This window comes from Fukomys damarensis, unplaced genomic scaffold (genome assembly GCF_012274545.1).
Source record: "Fukomys damarensis isolate Sample0158 unplaced genomic scaffold, DMR_v1.0_HiC HiC_scaffold_1, whole genome shotgun sequence".
NCBI classification, from domain to species: Eukaryota; Metazoa; Chordata; class Mammalia; order Rodentia; family Bathyergidae; genus Fukomys; species Fukomys damarensis.
In genome coordinates, this window is record NW_022900913.1 from 47148969 (window position 1) to 47174696 (window position 25728).

At 33.6% G+C, this 25728-nt stretch overlaps 1 protein-coding gene across 5 annotated transcripts in view; it reads left to right on the forward strand.

Annotated features, from left to right (window-relative positions):
* The window catches only part of Kif2a (kinesin family member 2A), a 37009-nt gene that overhangs the window by 4086 nt on the left and 7195 nt on the right, over positions 1 to 25728 (forward strand). The window contains exons 4-18 of one of the 5 annotated variants that reach the window (XM_010637218.2): positions 1114 to 1236; positions 1790 to 1890; positions 4050 to 4145; positions 5614 to 5668; positions 6029 to 6191; positions 8548 to 8638; positions 8739 to 8802; positions 9415 to 9506; positions 9816 to 9958; positions 10283 to 10487; positions 11468 to 11578; positions 12781 to 12848; positions 17606 to 17719; positions 18572 to 18722; positions 22877 to 22978. In XM_010637218.2, coding sequence (XP_010635520.1) covers positions 1114 to 1236; positions 1790 to 1890; positions 4050 to 4145; positions 5614 to 5668; positions 6029 to 6191; positions 8548 to 8638; positions 8739 to 8802; positions 9415 to 9506; positions 9816 to 9958; positions 10283 to 10487; positions 11468 to 11578; positions 12781 to 12848; positions 17606 to 17719; positions 18572 to 18722; positions 22877 to 22978 — 1679 coding nt within the window. The remainder of the gene's footprint in view (positions 1 to 1113; positions 1237 to 1789; positions 1891 to 4049; positions 4146 to 5613; positions 5669 to 6028; positions 6192 to 8547; positions 8639 to 8738; positions 8803 to 9414; positions 9507 to 9815; positions 9959 to 10282; positions 10488 to 11467; positions 11579 to 12780; positions 12849 to 17605; positions 17720 to 18571; positions 18723 to 22876; positions 22979 to 25728) is intronic. The other 4 variants (XM_033761054.1, XM_033761059.1, XM_033761064.1 and 1 more) reach the window with 4 other exon arrangements.

Genomic DNA, 25728 nt, shown 5'->3' on the forward strand with positions numbered 1-25728 from the left:
ACCAAAAAAAAAAAAAAAAAAGGGAATGAGGAGGGAGTTAACTGCTTGATTTCATTCACAAGGGTAAATTTATTCATCACATTTACCAAAATATTCTGGTCAAGGGATTTCCAAAAATTGTAATGTTTAGCTTTGAAGTCAGCAAAAGAAAAGTTGAATGGTCATAAATTGTGGTAGCTTTAAGTGTTTCATATACTTATGGCCAGGGGTTATAAAGCATAATTTATTTTGTTTATAATGTTCAGTGGCTCAGAATTACTATTTCTGATAATTGCATTTCCCTGTGAACATGAGTGGTAGAATAGGACAGACCAGAAGTATCACAGAGCAGATTGCAGGTAGAACAGAAAGTTCATTCTTTAAATATATCCTTTGAGTCTTGTGAAAATTTCTATTTCATGCTGGGCAAGGTAGTGTCTATATTCCTAGCACTAAGGAGTTTGAGGCAGGAGGATCGCTGCAAGTTGAGGATAGCCTGGGTTGCATAGTGAGTTTTAAGACCAGCCAGCCTGAACTATGTAGAAAGACACTACCTCAAAAAGCAAAACAACAGAAATTGTATTGCTTCATAAAATTTGCTACTTTGATTTTATGTTCCTTTCTTCACTAACAACTACATTGGAAAAATCCTCACTGAAGTTTGCGTATTTGAGGAGCAAAGAATGAGATTTTAAATATAAAGAGACTTGGAAGAAGTTTTTTAAGTTGTAATTTTCAGTATATCTCTAAAGTTCAAATTTTTCAAAATGATAATTTTCTTAAAGTTTATATTTTATGCATACATATTTTGGGGAAATACCTTTGCAGTGTGAAATCTTAAGACATGGAGGAGTTCACATATGTATTAAAATGATTATTAAAATCATTTGGCTTTGGTTTTCAAGTAAGTTATTCAGTTTGAGTTTTGTAGCTAAAATTACATTGATGGGAGCTTAATTCTAGACATTTCTGAAAAACTCTTAGCTGTGTCACCTCACTCAACAGAATTTATTATTTTATATCCTATTCTATACACATATAATAGAAAACAGGCAGTTTTTCTCTCTCTCACTTTTACCAAGGTTAGCCTGTACTAATTTTATGATCTGAATTTAAAAATCTTTTCACTTACAGTGGTTGGTTCTGCACGTGCACGGCCTAGTCAGCTTCCTGAGCAGTCTTCCTCTGCACAACAGAATGGTAGTGTTTCAGATATATCTCCAGTTCAAGCTGCAAAAAAGGAATTTGGACCCCCTTGTATGTAAATCACGTACCAAGGATTCAGTCATTTTAGGCATACATGTATTCTCTCTTGGTCACCATTATAAGTCCCTGAATGGTAAACAGACTGATTACAAACTTGGTCGCAGGTTTCATTTTACTACAGTAGAAAATTGATTACTTTTGTCTCTTAATGTATATTTTGAAGGAAAAAAAAATTGTGCGTGTGAGATTATGACAGTCTCAGTTATTTTAAATTTAAAATTCTGTCTAGATAATAATTTGTGAGAGATTATAGAAGATAGTCTTACACTTTCTGATCCTTGCAATTCACAGAGATCTGTGATTCTAAACCAAGAGATGACATGTATCAATATGTTTGAGTCATTTTTCTTTACTCTCATTTGTATATTGTCCTGTTCCTTGTTCTGTTAAAGCAGCTCATCCGTAAAATTCACACAGGTGTTAGGCATGCTTTGTCACTGTGTACTTTTTTTGTGTATGTGGCAGAATATTCATAAAATTTTTGTTGAAGTATAGTACTCTAAAAAGAAAACTATACTTCTACAGCTCATCTTTTTTTTTTCAGCACGTAGAAAATCTAATTGTGTGAAAGAAGTGGAAAAGTTACAAGAAAAGCGAGAAAAAAGGAGATTGCAACAGCAAGAACTTAGAGAAAAAAGAGCCCAGGTTTGCAACATAGACATGTATTTGTTTCCAGCCAGTGATTAGACTGCATCAGGAGAGTGACTGACTTGTGAAAAAATAGTAGAGGAATCCATTTAAAGAATTCTTGAAATTGATATTGTGGAATAATATAAACTTTCGTGAAAATAGATTACCATAAGAGATTTTTATTGCACATACTTTTCATGTTTTAGTGGGTATGTGTTAGTCCTAAAATTTTTTCCATTTTGAATAATAAGACATTGTATAACAAATTCTAAATATATTATAACATTTAGGGATAATAGGCTTTTGATCCTAAAAGATCTTAAAATCCATTTGGAAAAATAGCCAAAAGCTACATAATTATACTGTACTATAGATTTTATTATTCTTTTTTCATTGTTGAGTTCAAACCATAGTGAAAGGGGAAAATTTTTTGTGTTTTGATTTATACTAGATAGTGAGAATGCGTGTCTTGTGCCCCTCTCTTATTTTCTTCACATGGTAGCAGAATTTTTCAGGAGCAGTGGTAAAATTGTGTAGCCAAGCTGATTTTAAACTGAACTTTATGACAGATGCCTGTAATCCCAGTGCTCAGGAGGCTGAGGCAGGACAATCTCTGTGATTTCAAGGTCAGCCTGAATTACATTAAGACCTGACTCAAAAAAACAGAAAACATTTTTTAAAAGAGAAAAGGTATTATTTTGTCCCTCTCCATGTTTTCACATGAACTCTATTACAGTCTCAGAACTTATTTCCTGTAATAAAATATTAGGTTATTTACTCATAGTAATATGCTCATATGCCCTTAATCATGTTACGACTACCAGTTCAAGTAATGCTTTGTAGAATTGCAGACCCAATAGAATATTCTGGAATGAATCAACTCATATCTGAGAGTTATTTGAGAATTCTAATGGAGTTTTGTAATAAGTAATATATAAAACATTAATTACTGCTACTTAGCATAGTGCCACCTGGTGCTTCTCTTGTACTTCAAAATACTTAATATTTCTGATGTCTTAATTCTGTCTTCACATTCTGTACCTCTGTTGACATAATTGGAATTATTTTCTAGAAAGTTAGTTGAAAACAGTTTTGAAATTTGAATTAAATCTGAATAAGCTATATGAAAAATTATGACTTCTTAGAATGCTCAATAATTATGAATTAAGAGTCATTCAATAATTTGAATTTAAAAAATTTTTAAATTGTCTTGGTTTTTTTTATTCTTTCAGTTCTGTATTCTCTCATTTTGAGGCTGTTTTACCATGCCTTATATTTGGGGGAGGGTCTTTTTTTAATAGCATCAACAAAAATAGGAGATAAACATAAACCAATCTGTATTATATTTTGCTAAAACAGATAAGGCAATTAGAATAAACTTTTGAATACAGAATGAATTTTTCTAGAATTTCAACTTTATGCTAGAGTTTACTGCCAGTATTTTAGATGAGTGCTATTTCTCTTTTAAGTTGTATTTTCTACTTTGAGATCATAATGTTTTGTGAAGTAAATCAGATGCACAAGCTTAAACTCATGGTTTTCTCTTGTTTAAAAACCCTAAAATATAAATAAAGAATATAATAAAAAATAGATAATAGCAAATAAGCTCTTTTCTGAAAGGGAAGTCAGATAGGCAAGGGTGAGGAAGAGGAGGGGAAAATAATAAAAAGAATTTAAGATATGTTAGGTACATGTACCGACTTCCCATGAGGAATGTAATTATTATGCACTCCAAACATGTACTGATAAAAAAATGAAAATTTTAAGCTGGGCAAGGTGGTGCATACCTGTAATCCCAGAACTCAGGAAACTGAGGCAGGAGGATCAGCGTGAGTTTGAGGCCAGTTTGAACTACACTGAGAGACTATCTCAAAAAAGCTTCATTTTCTAGAATAACTAAATATAACATGACTTTTGAAATAGGTAAAGGGTAGTTCTAATGAGTAATCTTTAGAGTTAACAGGATGCAGACTGACAAGTTGTATTTTTAATGTGAAAGTGATTCTCAACATAGTAAACTTGAACTCAAACTATTATCACATTTTTAGTTTGAACTGTAGCTTGATGGTAACAAGTGACACTTTCTGAATTACAGTTTTCAAATCATATGTAACAAAATGAAAGAAATACAACATTATTATAGTAAGTGGTGAATTCTTTCTATCTTCTAATAGGATGTTGATGCCACAAACCCAAATTATGAAATTATGTGTATGATCAGAGACTTTAGAGGAAGTTTGGATTATAGACCGCTAACAACAGCAGATCCTGTAAGATTTTTTTGTTCTTAAATTACTATTCTAGGACTGTTTATCCTGTAGATAAAAATATATTGATACTCACTAAATTCATGTTATGTGTAGTTCTGTGGTTTTTCCTTTCTTTATATTTTAAGAAAACAAGAAATCATCTACTTTATACCTCCCATAATTTTAAATGTTAGATGTGCTGCTGCCCTTAGAGATAGCCTTTTCAAAGAAAATCCTCCCCATCTTTGGAAAGAGAAAAAGACAAGACCCAGTTTCCTTTCTATCACTTATACTTTGATCTCAGTTCCAAGCTTCTTTTTTTGGGGGGGTCTTAGATTGTAAATCCCACCACCATTCCAATTTGTTATTAATTTGTTATTTTTAAATAAATGATTCTGATTTTGTAACAGTAGGTAGTGGTTGTTGAGGTTGTAATGGACCAGAAATCCAGTACTGGAAAACGTTCTGTGGTTTTACTACTCATTTCTCAATTCATTACTCACTTCTCATTGAAGAATGAGAATTTGTTGCACAGATAATTTTGAGTATTAGTACTTTGAAAAATAATGTCTGACCTAGCATATACAGGATATGTTATCAAAAAAAAAATAATTTGTATTAGGCAGATGTATTATATAGGATTAAATAGAATTGTTCCTCAACCACTTGTATCTCGTATATGTTAAGTCTTCCTGTGCCTTCATGTGTTTTACTTTCATGTATCTGAGCTCATATTTAGGACAAATTGGCAAACATTTTCTGAAAGGGGTGTGATGATGAATGGTTTGGGCTTTCATTTCTCTATGTTAGTATTTTAAGAAGGTGTGTATTAAAATGTTTTATAAAAATACTTAGGTATAAAATCATGTTTTAAAATTTCATCAAGTTATTTTGCTCAGTAATCTGAGAGTCTTGTTTTTTGCCTACAGTGATCTTTGACAACCATTTTTACCTCATAACAAAGATATGCCACTTGGTAGAATAGAAATTTTTACTTTTGTTGTGTAATATACATCTTGGATAAGGTATCTTCTTAAAGGAAGTATAATGCTAGAAACAGTATTACTCTCTACAGAATTATTTCCTGAGGTAGTGGCTTTTCAAAAACAAAATAAGCAAGTTTCCATTATACTCAAAATTCTTGAAATAGTTGTGTCTGACAGTCATTAAAATTTGTGCAAAGCTGCTGGGCGTGGTGGCGCACGCCGGTAATCCCAACACTCAGGAGGCTGAGGCAGGAGGATCTCTGATTTCGAAGCCAGCCTGGGCTACATAGTGAGTTCCAGGTCAGTTTCAACTACATAGTGAAACCCTGTCTCAAAAAACAAACAAACAAAAAAATTTGTGCAAAGCTAATTTGTTTTATAAGCTTACCTATTATATTGATGCTGTTTAAATTTGTAAAACTCTTCGAACAAATATTACATAGTTTATTTTCATTGTTTCACATTCTGCTGGTAATCACTAAAATAAAATGTTTTGTTCCTAGATTGATGAACATAGAATATGTGTTTGTGTAAGAAAACGACCACTGAATAAGAAAGGTAAGATGCCTAATGAGGTTGAAACAGTTGATTTTATTTGTAATGTATTTTGATAGGAGCACAAAACAAATTGGCTGAGAAAAATTAAATGTAGATCATTTCCTTTCATTTTATAGTAACTATTATACAAATTTGTATGCTAGTTTGTTATGCTCTATAAAACATTGCCATTCCTGGTTCTTCACAGAGATCTTGATTCTTTTACCTTATTGTTGAAATAGTCTTATTGAATGGCATATTTCTGGAGTATTATATTTATAAATCTCAGTACTTTTGTCTAAATTATTACTACTTATAATAACTTTTGTACATTAAATTCTATGAAAGTTACTGGACATTGATTTTCATTTGTTTTTCTAGAAACTCAAATGAAAGATCTTGATGTGATCACAATCCCTAGTAAAGATGTTGTGATGGTACATGAACCCAAACAGAAGGTAGATTTAACAAGGTACCTAGAAAACCAAACATTTCGTTTTGATTATGCCTTTGATGACACAGCTCCTAATGAAATGGTTTACAGGTGGGTGGATTTGTTTTAAGTCAGAATTTTATCCTTCTTCCATGTGTCTGTCACTATGAAACTTACATTGTTCTTGGCATAGCTCTCCAGAGGTGTTATATGTTTTTTTCATTCTGTTTAAAATAAGTATTGTAATAAACTCCATAATAAGTGTTACACTTGCTCTCTTTGCTTCCCAAAATCATAATTTTCATTATGTTAATTAAGTTATTATATTCTTGTCACAGACCTATATTCATACAGGTAAGAAAATGTTTACATTACCTGGAGAATGTTAACATCTTTGACCTGGGGATATACACCAGTGGCACCATGCCTGCCTTGCAAGCGCAAGATCCTGAGTATAAATCTACTTGGATTTAATTAATTTTTATTACCTCTAAGCTTGGTGGTAATTTTAACACATGAGATTCTTTTGTTTATACAGTCAACTTAACTTTCTTTCATGTATTATATAATATCAAATTTAGATTTTTCACACATTAGTTTGTAAACATTAATTTCTGATTATAACAAATCAGTTTAAGAAGCATTGCTCTTTTATTCTCTATAGAATTGTCTTTGCAGGCTGGGGATTTAGCTTAGTGGTTCCACACCTGCCTTGCAAGTATAAGGTCCTGAGTTCAATCTCCAGTATCCCTCTCCCAAAAAAATGATTGTCTTTGCAATTACATAATGATACTTTTGTTGCCCTTTCATTTTACAAAAATGACTAAAAGCAAATTAGAATTAATAAGAATTGAAGATATTATAGGTGAAATATGGTTAAAACCAACTACATTGTAGGCTAGTAAACCAGGAGTTCAGTTGTGAAGAAAAATGACAAAATTGAAGAATATATGATCGTTAAATACTGTGAGGAATGTATTTAAAGAGGGAATTATAATCATATATTATATAATATTATTTAACTTTTTGTACCAAAATTGTCTCTTCCACCTCACTTCTTTTTCTACCTGTCTTATAAAATACAGGTATATTTAACTTTTATAATAGTTTTCAGGTAATCATTATAAAGGTATGTTTTTGTGTGTATGATAGATTTAGTAAATCTTCTGTTTCACCCTTTATTTTTGCTTCCTAAATTTGCCAATATTTATCCTTATCCTCTTACATACTTTACTTTTTTTTTCTAATTGTTTTTTCTTATAATTGTCTTTATTAGCAATAGGACTGCATCTTCCCCGGGATTATTCATTACCAGCAACATAACTAGAGATAAACATAATGTGTAAGATATTTAACTATTAAAAATTATCAAACTATTATTCTACAACAGAAGGGCCCTAAGTATTATCCTGCAAGCCTTAGAGAATTAATGTAAATCTCCACTTGTGAAGTAAAACAATTATATTTGACATTGCTTTGTATTTTACCAATTATCTAAGTCAGCATCAACTTATAACTATTTAGTTATCACATATATTTACATTTCCAAATGAATATCAACCCTGTATATTTAATCTCCAAGCTATATACTTTACTTTTATAGATTAAAGAATTACACTTTGGAAGGGCAGGTCTTACCACACTGCAGAGTCATCTAGTTCTTTTTACCACCACTTCCCTCCTGTTACTGCTCTGCCTCCTTGGTTTTTGCCATAGAAAATTTTCAAGCAGCTAAGTAAAGTATTCCACTGGTGGATTTGTTTTCTAATGTACTTTTTATTTGTAGTGTTCCACTCAATGAAAAAATATTTATCCCTCATCATCTTTTAGCTCCAGCAATAGATTTTACCAAAATGTTTGAAAAATAATCTCAGCTGTAATATTTTGTCATTCTTTTCCTGAATCAAGGCTCTGGCCTCAGAACTCAATGTCTTATAGGTTTAATTTATATTATTTTCATCAAGTGTAAATTGTTCACATTAAAGTTAATCATGACTTTTCCACATATTTAGAAAGTTTAAAGATGTTTTTGCAGTAAAATGAAAAATACATAAATGTTTTCGCAATGTTTTCCCTATTATCTCCTCTGTGTTGAAGTTATCTTTTTTCTTTTTGTGGTACTGGGGATTGAACTCAGAACCTTGCATTTGTGAGGCAGGTGCTGTGCCACTGAGCTAAATCCCTGGTCCTGAAGTTAGCACTCTTTTGATTGTTTCTGTTAAAAATTGTAGTTGATGCTTGTTCATTTTTATTATATGTATATTATTATTGTGATCATCTTTTATTATGGAATTATATCTTGAAATTATGCTTTAAATAACTAATCAGTTCTAAATGTTTATTTTAGATTTTTGACATATTTACTTAAAATGTTGCCATATACTTTATTAAAAATATTACTTTTATATGTTACTTGTTTAACTTAAATATTTGCAACACAGTCTGACTAATGCATTTTATTTTTAAGGTTTACTGCTAGGCCACTAGTAGAAACTATATTTGAAAGGGGAATGGCTACATGTTTTGCCTATGGCCAGACTGGAAGTGGAAAAACTCATGTGAGTAATTCATGTGGTATGATGTGACAGTTTTATTTATTTAAAGCTTAATTCTGAGACCTAATCATGTTATAATTCTTATTTTTTTTTCAAAATATAGACTATGGGTGGTGACTTTTCAGGAAAGAACCAAGATTGTTCTAAAGGAATTTATGCATTAGCAGGTAAGTGTCATTTTTGCATGCATTTGTATTAGTCCTGGGTATTACCTAGATGACTTTGAAATAAAAGATTTAAGTTAAGTGCATTTCAATTGTAGGTTATCAGATATCCTGAAAAGAACTGTAAAATTAACCTTTTGGGTAATAAAAATCTTGATTTGGGGTTGGGGATTTAGCTTAGTGGTGCCGCCGCCTGCCTCACAAATGCAAGGTACAGAGTTCGATCCCCAGTACCAAAAAAAAGTCTTGATTTTATTGTGTCATTGTAATTTGGTACATTGTTTGAAATTAATGCAAATTGTTGAATAGGTGAATTGTAAAAAGCTTCTGTTTGGTATGGGTAAGAGAATAACTTTATCTAAATCATCTATAATTTTAAATTATTTATAATAATTTAAATTATTTATAAATTATGTATAAACATCCTTTCACATAATATGAAGGAGACTATACATTTATAGTTATTTTTTGTCATATTAATATTCACTTGAGTTTTCATTTTTATTGAAGATATCATAGATAAAGATTAATTACTGTAAAAATAGGTTAAATAACTTGTAAAGTACGTCTATTTATTGTATCTTAATAATTTTCTGTATGTGAAATTCTTTATAGCTCGAGATGTCTTTTTAATGTTAAAGAAGCCGAATTATAAAAAGCTAGAGCTTCAAGTTTATGCAACCTTTTTTGAAATTTATAGTGGAAAGGTATGTGGAAACTTTAATTTTTTTAAATTGTTGTAAAATATATATAATATTTTTTAACCATTTTTAAGTATATAGCTCAGCATTTGAGTACATTAACATTTTCTTTTACAGCTCTTCTACCATAAACTGTGTATTTGGACTGTTTTGTTACAATTTATATAACTGTCATTTAAAGTTCTCTGTGTTAAATCTAATTGTTCTAATAGTAAGTATTTCCATCTCTGAAATAATTTCCAGATACATTCTTAGAGAACTGATTTTTTTTTTTTAAAAATGCTCATTTTCCAGTTTGAATATGATTCTTCATAGGTGTTTGACTTGCTAAATAGGAAAACAAAATTAAGAGTTCTAGAAGATGGAAAGCAGCAAGTTCAAGTGGTGGGATTACAAGAACGAGAGGTCAAATGTGTTGAAGATGTACTGAAACTTATTGACATAGGCAACAGTTGCAGGTAAATCTCATTTTAATTAAGAAAGAGAAATGCAGATACTGTGGCAGAGATGTTCTCTACTACATCTTAGAAGTAAAATTCTGTTGTAAAAACTTCTCATGCAGAGATTTGAGTGGTATCTGTTATATTGGTACCATACTAATATATCACAACAATGTCAAATTAAACTGTTTGAATCTAGTTAATTAACTGTTAATTCAGAGTGTCTGTTTTGTATTTAAATTATGAAACTAGCTATGTAAAAATACTTTTTGCTGTTTTTAGCAAAAAATATTATGGTTAAACAAAATTTTATATACCAAGATATTCTTAATCACATTATAGAACATCTGGCCAAACATCTGCAAATGCACATTCATCTCGGAGCCATGCAGTGTTTCAGATTATCCTTAGAAGGAAAGGAAAACTACATGGTAAATTTTCTCTCATCGATTTGGCTGGAAATGAACGAGGAGCAGATACTTCCAGTGCAGACAGGCAAACTAGGCTTGAAGGTGCTGAAATTAATAAAAGCCTTTTAGCACTCAAGGTAAATAAAATGTATTTAATTGTACAAAGGTCTTTATATTTTGGATTTTATTTTGTTTACTCAGTTACAAAATAAAGAGTACTTGTTTTACTTAACAGAGGTTTTCTTTGTTTTTTTGGTACCAGGGATTGAACTTGGGTCCTTGTGCTTGTGAGGTAGGCAGTGGCACCATTGAGTTAAATCCCCAGCCCTAACAGAGGTTTTCAAACTAGTTGTTACATTTCAGTTACAGATTTTATTGGACCTAGAATTTTTCCTTGCACACATTATTGATTCAGTTTAGATGGAATAAAGAATATGTGATTTGGCAGGCGAAACCTAAGGCTAAAGATTTTAAAAGTCGTAAGGCCCTTAGTTATACTTTCTTGGGGAAAGCAAGCAAAACATAGAGGTGATCTAATATAGTTTCTCAGAAAAAAATGTGGAATGGCTTTTAAAACATTTAGCTAGGTTATTTATTATTTTCCTTTACTAGAAAAGCAATATTGGGAGGATTACAGTAAAGCATTCTGTATTTTGTCTTTTAAAATGCCACTGTAACATTTTAACTTTTATAGTTTTCCTATTCCCTGTCACTTTTGTATACTAGTGAGTGTCCAGAGTAGTTTTTAAATAATAAAGTTTCTTTTGTTCATTTTTAAAATTACCTTATGGAAAGATTTTTACAGTGCCATAAATGTTAAGTTGTCTTACGACACTTTTAAAGTGTATTAATTAAGCTGGGTGTGGTGGCGCACGCCTGTAATCCCAGCACTGGGGAGGCTGAGGCAGGAGGATCGCTGTGAGTTCGAGACCAGCCTGGGCTACATAGTGAGTTCCAGGTCAGTCTTAACTACATAGTGAGACCCTGTCTCAAAAAACCCCCAAAAAAACAAAAAAAAACAAAAAAACCCACACACACATACAAAAAACAAAGTACTAGTTAAAATCACCCTTCATAAGAAAGCCTAATCTCTGATACTTGCTTTCTTAATTTGCAGGAGTGCATCAGAGCCTTAGGTAGAAATAAACCTCATACTCCTTTCCGAGCAAGTAAACTCACTCAGGTGTTAAGAGATTCATTCATAGGTGAAAACTCTCGTACCTGCATGGTAAGTTTATTTTTATTTTAATCCTGGAGGAAAAACTATGAATTTCTTGGAAATTTTTAAATATACACACCTGTAATCCCAGCTACTGGGGGAAAGTGAGGCTAGAGGGTTGCAAGTTGAAGGCTAGTTTGGGCAATTTAGCAAGACCCTGTCTCAGAAAGTAACAGGAGGTGGGGTAGCTCAGTGGCAAGGGCCTGGGGAGCAGGGCATGATGGGGGGTGTGTGTGTGGTAGCTGACATTCTGATAACAGAGATTGTGCTCCATCTGTAATGCATTCTACGAGCATCTGAGTTGTTTTATATGTATTATCAAGTAATAGTTTGTAGAGGTCTGTTAATCCTTCTGTTTTCTCTGAAGGAAGACTTTTATTAGTTTTGGGGTTTTTTGTTTTTTGTTTTTTAGACTGTCTCTCTTAACGTAGTTAACACTGGCCTTAAACACTCTATGTAGCTAGCCCAGGCTGGCCTTGAACTCTCAGTGATCCTCCGGCCTCAGCCACTCAAGTGCTGTAACTATAGGTGTGTGCCACCATCCCTGGCTGTTTTGGGTTGTTTTAGCAAAAGTTAACTTGATTGAACTTATTCCAGACTCTGTTTCCACTGGTGTGGGCAGCAACTAAAATTGCAATCTCTGTTTATTCTTAATTGTTACGCATATTTTGTCTTGTATATGCCTAGCTCAAGAGTCAGCTAGAGACTTGGGCAATTGATATGTAAAATATGAGTTTCCCCCTTAGTTGTTCTCTCCATTCCAGGACAACTTAACTTTTCCAGCTGCTGTGATCCCTTTTCTCAAACTAGGTTATTTATTTATTTATTTATTTATTTTCTTTTTGGTACTGGGGATCAAACTTGGGCCCTTGCGCTTGTAAGGCAGGCTGCGGAACCACTGAGCTAAATCCCCAGCCCTGTTCTTTAGTTTTTAAGCAGTACTACTGCAAGTTTCTAATCAAGTTTTAGTTGTCCTGTGTGATGGCAGCAGGGCTTGCCCTCTGGCAAAATGCTGTTAAAAGAAAAAAGTAGGTGGGAGGACATACTCTGTGCTCTTCCCTTCCCCAAAGTGTTTATCTTTATTTTCTGTTGGATTTTGATCATTTCCAGAGAGTTGTAAATAACTTCTATAAAATTAGACCTAGGTGAACCATCTGTAAGGATTGTCTTAATTATTTGTGACATTTTACCTTTGCATTTTCCCCCTATAGATTGCCACAATCTCTCCAGGAATGGCATCCTGTGAAAATACTCTTAATACATTAAGATATGCAAATAGGTATGAGAGATGATTATCCATTTTGAAGTTTGAAAGCTAATACTATATTAAAGCAGCATGTAGTATGATTAAAATATCTGCTAGGGCAAATTTTACTACGTTGAGTTTTCAAGAAAAATTTTTAAAATGTTCTTTAACATGATAATATTTAGAGGTATTTTTTCAAGCTTTAAAAATGAGTAGAAATATGTTGTGTAATTAGAGAAGTAACTGATATTCTTTGTAAAATTGACCATTCTACCCTAGAACGTGATTATATTTTTCTGTTTCAATGAGTTACATTTCATAATGTTTTAGTCACATTTAAATCATGTAAACTCTTCGTCTTTAACATTAAGTCTCTAAGTGAGACTAGTGGTGTATTTCTTAAATTGTTTTGATCTGTGCTGAAAATTATTCATGATGGTATTACATGTTATAAACGGGAAATCTGTAATTCAAGTACGAAGTGATAGCATAGTTCTTCCTAAATTATATTTTGTTATTCATATCAATAATGTTTCCAACTTAAAAAAACAACTGGGTCATTACAGATGGAAGTGCAAAATGCATTACAGACTATTAAAGCAGTTTATTCCTTATATTCATGAAATGCTCCTGGAACTTTGGGCCAGGATGGACATAGCCCATTTATACCATAGATTACTCAACACACACACTTCCTCTGTTTTGAATGACATAGTTACAGTTTCTATTATTATATTACATTTGTGATTTTTAATATATATAGATTTCCTTTTTGCATCCTGCTTCTGGTGTGGAAATTATCTTAATTTTATTTGACAAATATATTTGTCCTTTTTTTGTACCAGAGGTTGAATGCAAGACCTTGGGCTTGCCAGGCAGATGCGGTGCCCCTAAGCTAAATCACTGGTGTATATTTGTCCTTTTTAATCATAACAGACATTTTATTTTCAATCTTTTCTGAAAACATGAGATATATGCACTTAAAAGTACCTAAAACATAAGTGAATAATTTAATAAATAATTTAAAAGGGAAAACTCCTGTCATCGGATCAGGAAATAGAACATCATCACTATTCAAACAGTTCTCCACGTGTTATGATAACAAATTCTAAGGAATTTGCCCAAATCCATTAATCTGTGCCATGAGCAACTATTATCCTTGCTTCCATTAAATAATTTAGTCATTGTATTTTGTTTTTGAGTTGGTGTCTCACTATATTGTCCTAGCTGGGCTTGAACTCATAATCCATCCAAGGAGCAGGGGCCACTATGCCCCACCACAAACCCTTAAAAATAGTTTTACTGGATATGAATGTATCCTTGGGCAGCATAGCTAGCTATATTTGAATCATATCCTTTAATATTTTATATCTTTTACCTCAGCTGGAGAGATTTTAAATGGTAATAAACATTGTTGGAAAGTATAAATCTGTTGAGATTTTGTAAAAAGGTATTAAAATATAATAGCTACTTTAAAACTGAAGTAAGAACTTTATTTTCAAATGTTATTCCCTTTTAAAGTTTGACTTGTAAGTTCCTGGCTTCTTTGTGGGTTTTTTTTTTTTTTTTTTTTTTCCGGGACCAGGGATTGAACTCAGGTCCTTGCGCTTGCAAGGCAGGCCACTGAACTGCTGAGCTAAATCCCTGGCCCCATGGCTTCTTTAGATATGTAGGATATTTGTCAACTTAAAATATTGTTTTAACATTGTTCATGGGAGTGGGGAACAGCTTAGTGTGGTAGGTTCTTTTCATTTTATAAAATTAAAACAACTCCATATCTTAAAACTTTTGACCTCAAATATTATGAAAAATGATGTTCAGGTTGAATATCCTTTATCTGAAATGCTTGAGATTTGTAGTATCTCAGATTTTGGATTTTTAAAATTTTTAGAATATTTACATAATCATAATGAGCTATCTTGGGGACATGATGTAGTTCTAAACACAAAATCCACTTATATTTCACATATATCTTATACACATAAGCTGAAGAAAATATTACACAGTAATTTTGGTATGACTGCATTTTAACTCACTTTACATGGAAGTCATTTTTGGTGTTTTCCACCTGTAGTGTTGGGTTGGTACTCAGAAAATTTCAGGTTTGGAGCATTTCAGATTTTAGACTTTTGAGTTTGGAATGCTTTCCCTTTTGTCTGGCTGTTCCTCTATTTCAGTGCTGGCAAACCTATGGCAAGAGTGCTGCAGCAGGCATGCAGCCCTCTCTGTCTGTGCACAAGTCACCTCAGCAGCCAAGCATTGGATAATAGTTGTTTTTTCTAAACCAAAACTTAAGTATTAAAGTTTAATTACAGTGTTGGCACCTTGTGATAAATAAGTGGGTTTTGGTTGAATTTTGGGCACTCAGTCTTTAAAGGTTTTCCATCACTGCTCTAGTCTGTTTACGTTCAAGTAAAATGTTTTATTATCTTATAATATAGCTCATTGGCTACACAACTAACCATCTGGGACAAATTATTCGGTGTTATTTTTATTTCTAAATGTCTAGGAGTAGATTTTCACGTATTCTTGCTTGCGGAATATTTTGTGATGCTTAAGAGTCAGTAACTTTTTTTACAGTTAAGGAGAATTCATTCCTCCTTTATATTAAACTGTTCACATTTAGGCAAATATTTGGAGATAATAGTACTACATATTAAAATTTGCATATTTAAAATATTGTTTATTAAATGATTAAACTTCATTTTCAAGACTCAGCATAGTGGTTGCAAAGTGTGTGTTCTGAAGACAAAATGGGCTTAATGACTGATTTATTCCTTAAGGGCAACAAAGCCTCTGTATCCCAATATCCTTATCTTTAATATGCAGAGTTTAAGGATGGTGTCTTTTTAGAGGATTGCTTTGAGAACTAAGGCAGATAATCTGTATAAAATATTTACTGTGATACCTGGAATATATTCCATGCATTACTTATCCTGATTGCTACTTTAGTGAGCTGTTCTGTCTTAAAAATTCATTTAGGGGCTAGTGATGTAGGTTGCTGGTAAAGTGCTTGGTGACATGCTTGTTGCCTCAGCTTTAATCACCAGCACTACAGAGAGACACAGAAGGAGAGAAAAGAGGAGAAAAAAAAGAGAACCCTTATTTTGGGTTGAAAATCTAATCCATCTACTTTTCAAGTGTTATGTGGGAGTTGATATTGAAACTAAGTGAGTAAGATGAAGAATCCAGTTGTAATCACTTGACAAAATTAAGGTATTTTAGACAGTAGAAGAGAAAATCTTGAGTGAGGGAGTGATTGTCCCAAAGAGAGAAAAGGTACAGAGGTGTGAGAGACAGTAGCCTCTTTTCTGATGCACTTGGGTGGAAGAGTTTTTAAGAATGTTTTTTTACCATATTTGAGTTAATGTGATTCCTGGATATAGAATATTTTGGCTTGGACAAGAAGGTATATATTAGAAGAGAAACTTGTTAATGAGGTTAGAGGAAAAGTTTGTAGATGATGCAGAGATGTGTCTTAGGAGATTCTGAAGCACATGAGAAGTGGGCTTGGAAGTAAAAAGAATTAAGTTAGTATTAGAATTTAGATCTGTCTGTGTGTGTGGTTCATAAGCTTTCCAAAGTGACTGTCTTAAAGAGTAAGGACAAATTAATCTAGTATTGAAACTTTGACATTAAGATTCTAGGTAGAAAACATACTTTAGTTTGATCTGTATGGAGTTAATGACATTTGACGGGGCTTTGATCTACAGTGAAAGGCATTTCTTTTAGTTTAACCCAAGAGAAGTCCTAAGAAAAACACAGACTTCAGTTAGAATATTGAATTGATCAATATTATAGGGTGTGTTTTCTAGGCTAGGTTTGAACCTCAGTTACGTCATATTTTTGTTAAATGACTGTGGGTAAATACTTTATTTTTCTTAGTTTTCTCGTATATGAAATGGAGATAACATCACAAGATTATTGTAAAAACTATATAATGTAGTGTCTAAAAGTGACTAATCCTAGTGCCTTACATAATAGAAAGTATTTAATAATTATTGCTTACTGCTATGAAATGAAGTTAGCCCAAAAGTTGACAAGAAAATCACATAGGATGAAAAGTTATAATTTGATTAAATATAACTAGTAGAGACATTGGCAAAGCAATTTAAATTCAGTTTGAGTTCTTAATCATCAAGCCCAAAAACACTGCGTGTGTGTTTTCTCAATTGTATGTAGAACATTTCATAGCTAATACTACTCTAGATGCATAAGCAGGCATTAATTCATTACAAATCAGGGCTGGTACCTTGACTTTAGTGCCTAATTTTCTTGAGTCCTGTTTGAGAAGGTCTGCAATAATGTTTAGAGATTATTAATGCCAGTAAACAAAATATTCCTGCTGCTGACCACCTAAGAAAATCAGATTTAGCAGTCTTGTAGTTAAAATAAGAAGTATTTCACGGCTGGGGATTGAGCTCAGTGGTTCCAGTGCCTGCTTCACAAGTGTAAGGTCCCGAGTTTGATCCCTAATACCCCCAAAAAGGCATTATTTCAGATTTAGGTGATGGCCTAGTTAAATTTCTAGGAAGGTTTATGAGAAAAGGAGAAAACAGACTAGAAAGGAAGGATTAGGTCTTCTTAATAGGGGATCAGTAAACCTAAGAGGTTCAGAAATCTCTGAAAATGGTAAAGTAATATTCTAAAAACATTGTTAGAAAAATAAATAAATGAATACATTGTTTGAAAAATATCGATAACCTTTTTTAAGTGAAACTGAATACTAAATGAAAACTTGTCTTCACAAGAGCCTTTCCTTTTAATTTGTTGCTGTTTTGGTGCTGCAGAGTAAAGGAGTTTGGAATTAGTCCATCAGACATTCCCTTCTCACAGGGTGGTGGCAGTCGCCCTGATCTTTCTCCTTCTTATGAGTATGACGACTTTTCTCCTTCAATTACCAGGTCTACCATTTCTATACATAAGATGACTATTCTGATAGTTTCTTTTGAATTGTGTTATATATAAACATTTCATTTTCTTCTGTTCTGAGCCATTTTATTTTTCATTTTCATTTCATTTGGCAGCTGGTGATTGTACTGCATGATCTGCATTTTTATGTCCTTTATTATTTGCTTTGCAATGTTGATTTAGAATTCAGCCTTCCTATTTTTCATATTTTTTAAAGGATGATGTCACTTTTGCATATTTACCATTAAAAGTTACACTGTCTAGCTTCAAATGAAGAATGCACTTTTATTTTGTGTGATCTTATAAATTTCCTGGGTTGCAAGGAGATGACAAGAATATTCTAGACTTAGATTTCCAAAATATGTAAATTTTAAGTATGAGTAAACATTTTTGAAATGATACATGTTTATAATTTGTATATAATAGAAATTAAATTTAGCTATTTTGAGCATTACAATTGTCAGAAGCCAGCAAAATCTATATATTTTCCTGGTTTTGGCCATGACCCATTTGTGTATCTAAATGCCATTTTTAACTGTTTTCTGTTCATATAATGTAATTGTAACAACAATTTTTTTCTTTACAATTCTGAGTCTGTATACTTTGCTAATTCTTATATACAATAATTATACAATAATTATACTTGAAGTAATTATGAAATTGCTTAAGTCAATTCCTTGAATTAAACAACCAAATATCCCCTCAGTATTTACACAGATTTTGCCTATAAAAGTGACATCAGTCTTAATATGTTAATTGAATTGCCTTATATTGAATGGGTCAGTATTTTCTTATTCTTCTGCATGAGTCATTGTTAATTTTAGATGCCTCTTATGTGTTTATAGGGTGAAAGAATTGACAGTAGATCCAACTGCTGCTGGTGATGTCCGCCCAATAATGCATCATCCACCAAACCAGATTGATGATTTAGAGACGCAGTGGGGTGTGGGGAGTTCCCCTCAGAGAGATGACCTAAAACTTCTCTGTGAACAAAATGTGAGTGACATAGTTGTAATCAGTCTGATTTTAGTTTGTCAGTAGCAAAACTTAATTGAAAATGCATCTAAATCAGAGATCAGCAAATTACCCTGTTGCCAACCATCTGTTTTTACAAAGAAATTTTTATAGGAATGTAGACACGCTTATTTATTTAAGTATTATGTGACTGCTTTCTTACCGTAGGAGGAATGATAGTGTCTATATGCCTCATGAATCCAAAACATCTATTATCTGGTTTTCCAACCTCCACATCTAAACTTTTTTTTCAGATTTTATAACTATTAAAATTTTAATAAGTAATAAAAAGGCAAATTAAAGAATTATACATATATCATATGTAAAGCTTAAAAACAAACAGCTGGGTCAGGCGTGGTGGTGCACATCTGTAATCCCAGCACTCCAGGGGCTGAGGCAAGAGGATCATCATCAGTTTGAGGCCAGCATGGGCTGTATAGTGAATTCAAGATCAGCCTGAACTATAAAAGGGAGACACTATCTCCCCCCACACAAAAAAAATACTATGGACATAAGCATACTTTTTTTTTTTTTTTTTTTTTTTTTAGATGGGGGTCTCACTGCTGGCCTTAAACTCACTGTGACCCAGGTGATCTTGAACTAAGGGCAATCCTCCTGCCTTGGTCTCCAGAGTGCTGGGATTACAGACATGGGTTATCACACCTGGCAGACATATATATTAAAAGGGTACGTGAACTGTGTTAAAAATTAAACATAGCAAAATGTCAACATACATTAAATGAAGTTGTTTTCTGTATGTCTCAAATATTTAAGTATATTTTACAGTTTAAATGTTTTATCTTCCATTTAGTCAAAAATGATAAAATATATACCTACTGTAAAGGGACAGAAAAATAGAAGAGCACAAATAATGTACCCCTCACACATAAGTGCTTCTGATAAATCAAGAGGCCTCCATTCCTTGTATAAGAGGTCATTATTTATGTAGGTATTTAATTTCATTTAAAAAATGTAGCAAGGCATGGTGGCACATGCCTATAATCCCAGCACTTGGGAGGCTGATGCAGTAGGCTTGCTGTATGTTCGAGGCCAGCTTTAGCTATATAGTGAGTTCAAGACCAGCCTGAACTACATTGTGAGATTCTGTCTCCAAAAAAAGCAATAATGACAAAAACCAGAAAAAGTGTGTTCTATGTGGTTCGGGATCATTCCCCCCCGACTAAAATCCTATCCTGGCATTTTCTCATATTCTTAAAAGGTAGCTTTTACCAGCTGCTTACTACATGATGTACATTGGTAAGCATTTTACTTACCTGGTTTAACCCCTATAGTTTAATGTGATAGGTGATTTTTAGAAAGTGCATTAGCCATCCCCAGGTAACTTACCTTGAGATGATTCAGCATTAGCCTTTAGCTATCTGTGTGTATGAATTATTCCTGGAATACAAGTAAGTGGATAATCAAATGCATCAGAATTCCACAAGAAGAAAAAAATTTATAATTTTTATAGTAGACTGTATATAATAATAGTTTGCATAGTATCCTGAAGCAAAGGAAACATGTCTGGGTTTGAGGGGGAGGTAGTGAGAAAAACTGAGTATACACATTGAATATTGTATGTTTGTCAGAGAGAGAGACTGTATGGGAAAATGACAATATGTCCTGATAAAAAGCAGATGCATGTTTTCCCAGAGAAGAAAAAAGGTTCTTTGGTTAACTTGATTATATAAAGTTTCAAGGATACTAGTTCATTGATGAGTCATTTGTCTACTTGATGGTATTTAATGTACATTAAAATTTGTACGTATATGTCAAATCATGTATTTTATTTGAAAAGTGGTGCTTTTGTATTTATATTTTACAAAACAAATTGACTTCTACATGATTATCTTTATCACTAAAGGCATGTTTTGAGAAAATAAAATAATTCATTAGACATGGGGTTGGGAAGGAAACTCCAAAAACAAAGTTAAGCCAGTGACTTGATGTAAGACTAAAATATTCATGTGCTGTATATATGTGTGTATGTACACACTCACATACATACTTGTTTCCTGTTGTTGATAAAGTGGAGGTATGAGTTGTCAGTTCAGATTTCTGAACTGGGTATGGTGGTAACACTTGTAATCTCCACACTCTGGGAGGCCGAGGCAGGATAATCACAACACTAATTTGATAGTCGTTATTGTGAACAACTTACCTTTACATCACTTAGAGACATCTTTATATTTCTTTTAAGAAAAGAAATTTGGCAGGCACAGTGGTGCTTGTCTGTAATTCTAGCTACAGGTGAAGCAGGAGGTGAGGCAGGAGGATTGAGGATTGAAAGTTTGAGCCAGCCTGTAAAAACTTAGTAAGACCCCCTCAAAATTTAGAATATTTTTTGAAAAGGACTGGGAATATAGTTCAAAGTGAAAGCCTTGGGTTCAAGCCACAGTACTGCATCAAAATCAGAGAAACATTGTTAAGCATCTACAAATGCATCGCAGCTTAACAGGGGGGTTACATCCTGATAAACCCATCATACTTTGAAAGTGTCATAAGTAAAAAGTACATTTACTACACCTAACTTGCCCAGCATCATAGCTTATTAACAATACAGTTCACTGGCAGCACAGAGTGGTTCTGTCGTTGGGAGAGTATCATTTTTGCTTTCCGTGACTGCAGCTTAGAGAATCGACCTAAGACTTCGGTGTTGGGTAGAACAAAATGGTCCTAACTAAGCAGACCGCTTCTAAGTCCACTGGTGGGAAACCCCTGAAAACAGCTGACCACAAATCTGCCAGGAAAGAGCTCCCTCTACCCGTGGGATGAAGAAACCTCATTGCTACAGGCCCATTACTGTGGCGCTTTGAGTGATACCTTGTTTCTAGAAATCAACCAAGCTTCTAATTGAGAAGCTGCATTTCCAGAGGTTGGTGAGGAAGATTGCCCAGGATTTCAAAACCGACTTGAGGTTTCAGAGAGTAACCATTGGTGCCCTTCAGGACGCTAGTGAAGCATACCTTGTGGGCTTATTTGAAGATACCCATCTGTGCGCGATAGTCACCAGCATATCCAAAGACATCCATTTGGCCTGCCAGATATGAGGAGAGAGCTTAAGTGAAGGCAATTTTTATGGCATTTTGTGGTAAATTCTGTAAATGCTTTGGTTTAATTTGTGACTTTTTTGGTAAGAAATTGTTTATAATTTGTTGCATTTGTACTTGTCATTCCATCCTTCACTCAGGATGAATGCGCAAAGTGACTTTTCACAGACCTCAGTGATGTGAGCACTGTTGCTCGTGAGTGACAAGTTGCTAATATGTAGGGATGGGTGATACTTCTTGCTTCTCATGATGCATGTTTCTTTATGTTAATGACTTGTTGGGTAGCTACTACAGTACTAGAATTGATAAATGTGTATAGGATCCTTTTGCAATAAAACTGGTTATGACTTGATCCAAGTGTTTAACAGTTGGGGCTGTTAAATCTCACCAAACATTACTGTGATGGAATGTGGGCTTTTTCAAGGGTGAAGATACAAGTCTTAATTAACCACAGGGTAACTTACAGTTTCCTTTAAAAAAAAAAAAAAGTAAACCTGGCAGCCATAGAATACATTATGGGCATTTATAATAGTTATTTTATATATTGTAGTGTCAACATTTTTTAATTAAATGTTTTACATTCACAAGTTAAAATAACAATAGTACACTATATAGTGTGTTAATTTTCCTGGAGCTGTAGTTTACTATTTTTTAAATTAATTTTATTGGTACATTTATATATTGTATTTATATATTTATATATTGTATATAATATAATGACATTTATTGTTGGAAATTTGTACCTTTACATAATCAAGGTAGCTGTGGCTTACTATTGCTCTCCAGCATCATGAGGGAGTACCATATATCACTAGACCAAGAAAAGATCAAAATTCAAAGTTTGTTTTATGAATTCATTATGTTTTCATGCTATCATAAGTCAAACCATCATTATAATATGGTGGGAAAACAATTTCAGTTTACTTATAACTTGTAGTAAATGTATATTTGAAGAGTTGAACTATTCCAAAAGAGACTGCCTTTTATGATAATTATGCAGTAAAACCTAGAAAGTAAAAATTACGCCTTACTTGTGTTAAAGTTTTATTGAGAATTACATTTGCTATTAAAACTTTCTTTTTTCAGGAAGAAGAAGTTTCCCCACAATTGTTTACTTTCCATGAAGCTGTCTCACAAATGGTAGAAATGGAAGAGCAGGTTGTAGAAGATCACAGGGCAGTATTCCAGGTAAAGTAAGAAAGGACCTTTCATCAGGATATTTCTTTCAGATATAGTAACCAAAAACTTGTAATTCGTTGAATGCAGCACTATTCTCTTAAAAATTTTTATTTGTACATATAAGCATGTGTATTTTAGCATATATGACATGGCAATTATTTTTCCCCATAGTACTTTTTTTGTAATAATGACTCCAAACATTTCCCTGCAGCATGGTAAAAAGATTTACTTTATTTACCACCTTTTTCTCACTTTGCTTGATTTTGGCAGTTGTTCGTTTTTGGAGATGAGTTCTTCCCACCAGTACTTTCTCTGTTAGGCCAGTTTATTTGACAGCAGTGTGAAAACACTCTTTAAAGGGTTATGGAACAGTTGAGGAAGTGTCAGTCTTTGCAGAAGAGAAAGAATACCTTAACAGATGAAGAAATTCTTGGACTGAGCTGTCGGCAGCAGGTTGAGTGAAGGGTGTTTTGTCCCTTATTGTAACAGTAACTCCTTAGTTGTTCATCTCTAACAAAGTATTTTTACAAGCTGGACATAGTGATATGCACAGGTGTAATCCCAGCTACTTGGGAGGCTAAAGCAGGAGAATTGCAAGTTTGAGGCCAGCGGGGCAATTTTGGGAGACACTGTCTCAAAAACTATTTTGAGCCAGACAAGTTGGCACATACCTATAATCCCAGCACTCAGGAGGCTGAGGCAGGAGGATCACTGCAAGTTCAAGGCCAGTCTAGGCTACATAGTGAGTTCAAGGCCAGTCTGAACTACACAGCAAGACCTGTCTCAAAAAAAAAAAAGAAAAAATTGTGAGAAGGGCTGAGAGGTCCAGGGATTTGGCTCAGGGGTGCCACTGCTTGCCTCGCAAGCGCAAGGGACCCAGTGCTAGAACAGTATATAGTATGAGAGACTCTGGGTTTATTCTCAGTAAGGCAAAGAATAAATAAAAGGTACTTTTACTGTTTAGCCTTTCTATCCCTCATTTTGTTTAAGTTGTTGTCTGTTTTCTGTTTTTAAGTCTTGTGTTACCTAGGCTGACTTCTAAGATTAAGCAATCCTTCTTCTTCAGCCTCCTGAGTAGCTGGGACCACTGGTGTGTCCAGCTGCCACATGTTTTTAACAAAATATCCTGGTTGTTGGCATTCATGAGGAAGTACAGATATCCATGGGACATCTTTGTAAAGACTGTACTGTTGGCTTGGCCTTATTACCCTCACCTTTACTTTTTGTAGTAATTTTATTTCATGAAGGGAAAAAAATGAGCAATAGCTGTCTTATTAGCTTCTCTTCCTCTTCTGATGTTGAAGAAATTTTTATCTGTAAATAAAAGGATTATGCCTTGTATTTAGATATCCCCTCAAAGCCTCATACGTTTTCTAGGTGGATGAATCTAGAGTGTGTGATTGATTCATGTTGGGACTAGGCCCAAAGACTACCCACCCTAAGTTGTCTGAATAAGATAAAAGGGGCAGAGAGATGCTGTTAAGGTCCTTTGTTACCTTTGCAACCTTTTGCGCATCAAGTTGTTTCTCCTTTGTGATCCCTGTTTGCCGTCCCTGCTTTGGAGCCAGCCAGTTACGAACAAACCTCTACAAACTGTGAGCAAATAAACTCTTTCCCCTTTAACTTTGGGTGTCCAGTATTTTGTCTCAGCAATGAGAGAAAATAACTAATACGAAAAGTACCTCAGCTACTGTCATTCAAGCACTTGGGCAAAGGGCTCTGAAATGGAAGAAAACATGTTATTTCAAATTAGGGTATATGTTCATTAAAATTGTTAGCACTTTAGTCTGGCTCATATCATGAGAATCTCTTTAGAGGCTAGGTGTTTGGATTCAGTTCAGAACAGACACATGTAATTTAAGAAAATTGTTGTTTGTGCCCTTCTGGAAAAAGGTATAAAGACCATAGTTTCTCCAGTGTAGTTATAGATTAAAGTCTTAACATTTTTTGGCAGAACTGGATGCTCTGATTATAATCCATTGTTTTTCTACTGTTGTACATACTCTTCTTCTGTAACTATGATCTGCCATTTCTCAGAAGGGGGTTATATAACTTAAGTGCAGAGCTGAAGAAAATAACAATATAGGGGTATGCTTATGTTTTCTGGTTGATACATATATATTTTCTAATAGATACCTATCTAGGTTAACCAGTTCTATCTGGTAATATAGTCTAGTTGTAATTAGCCATTAAAGTGAATTGATGTTTAGAAAATTGAGCTTATATGCCCCCTAAAAGCTTAAAAGGTACTTATTTTCACGTTCAGAAAACAAATTCAGAATCATGTGGTCTTGGTGATATTCTGTATGATTTATGACATTGCCAGAAAATGAAATTTGTAGGTTCCATGTATCTAAAATTAGTCAAGAATGAAAGAGGGTAGCTGGGGATTTAGCCCAGTGGCATCTTGCCTGCCTTTCAAGCACAAGGTCCTGAGTTCGATTCCCAGTACAAAAACAAACAAACAAACAAAAAAACAACCGAAGAATGGAGGAGGGCAAGGGATTTAGCTCAGTGGTACTGTGCCTGCCTTGCAAGCTCATGGTCCTAAATTCATGAGGTGGGGAGAGAAGGATTCCCTGACATACTTTTGAAAGAGTAGCTACTATTTATTGGCTCAATTTGCTCTTCTAAAGTTGGATATTATGTTAGTTTTCCAGTGCTGGAACAAAACGCCATACATACACAGGTTAAAGGAGGAAAAGTTTATTTGCTTCACAGTTTCTGAGGTTTCAGTTTGCAGTTGGCCAACTCCATTG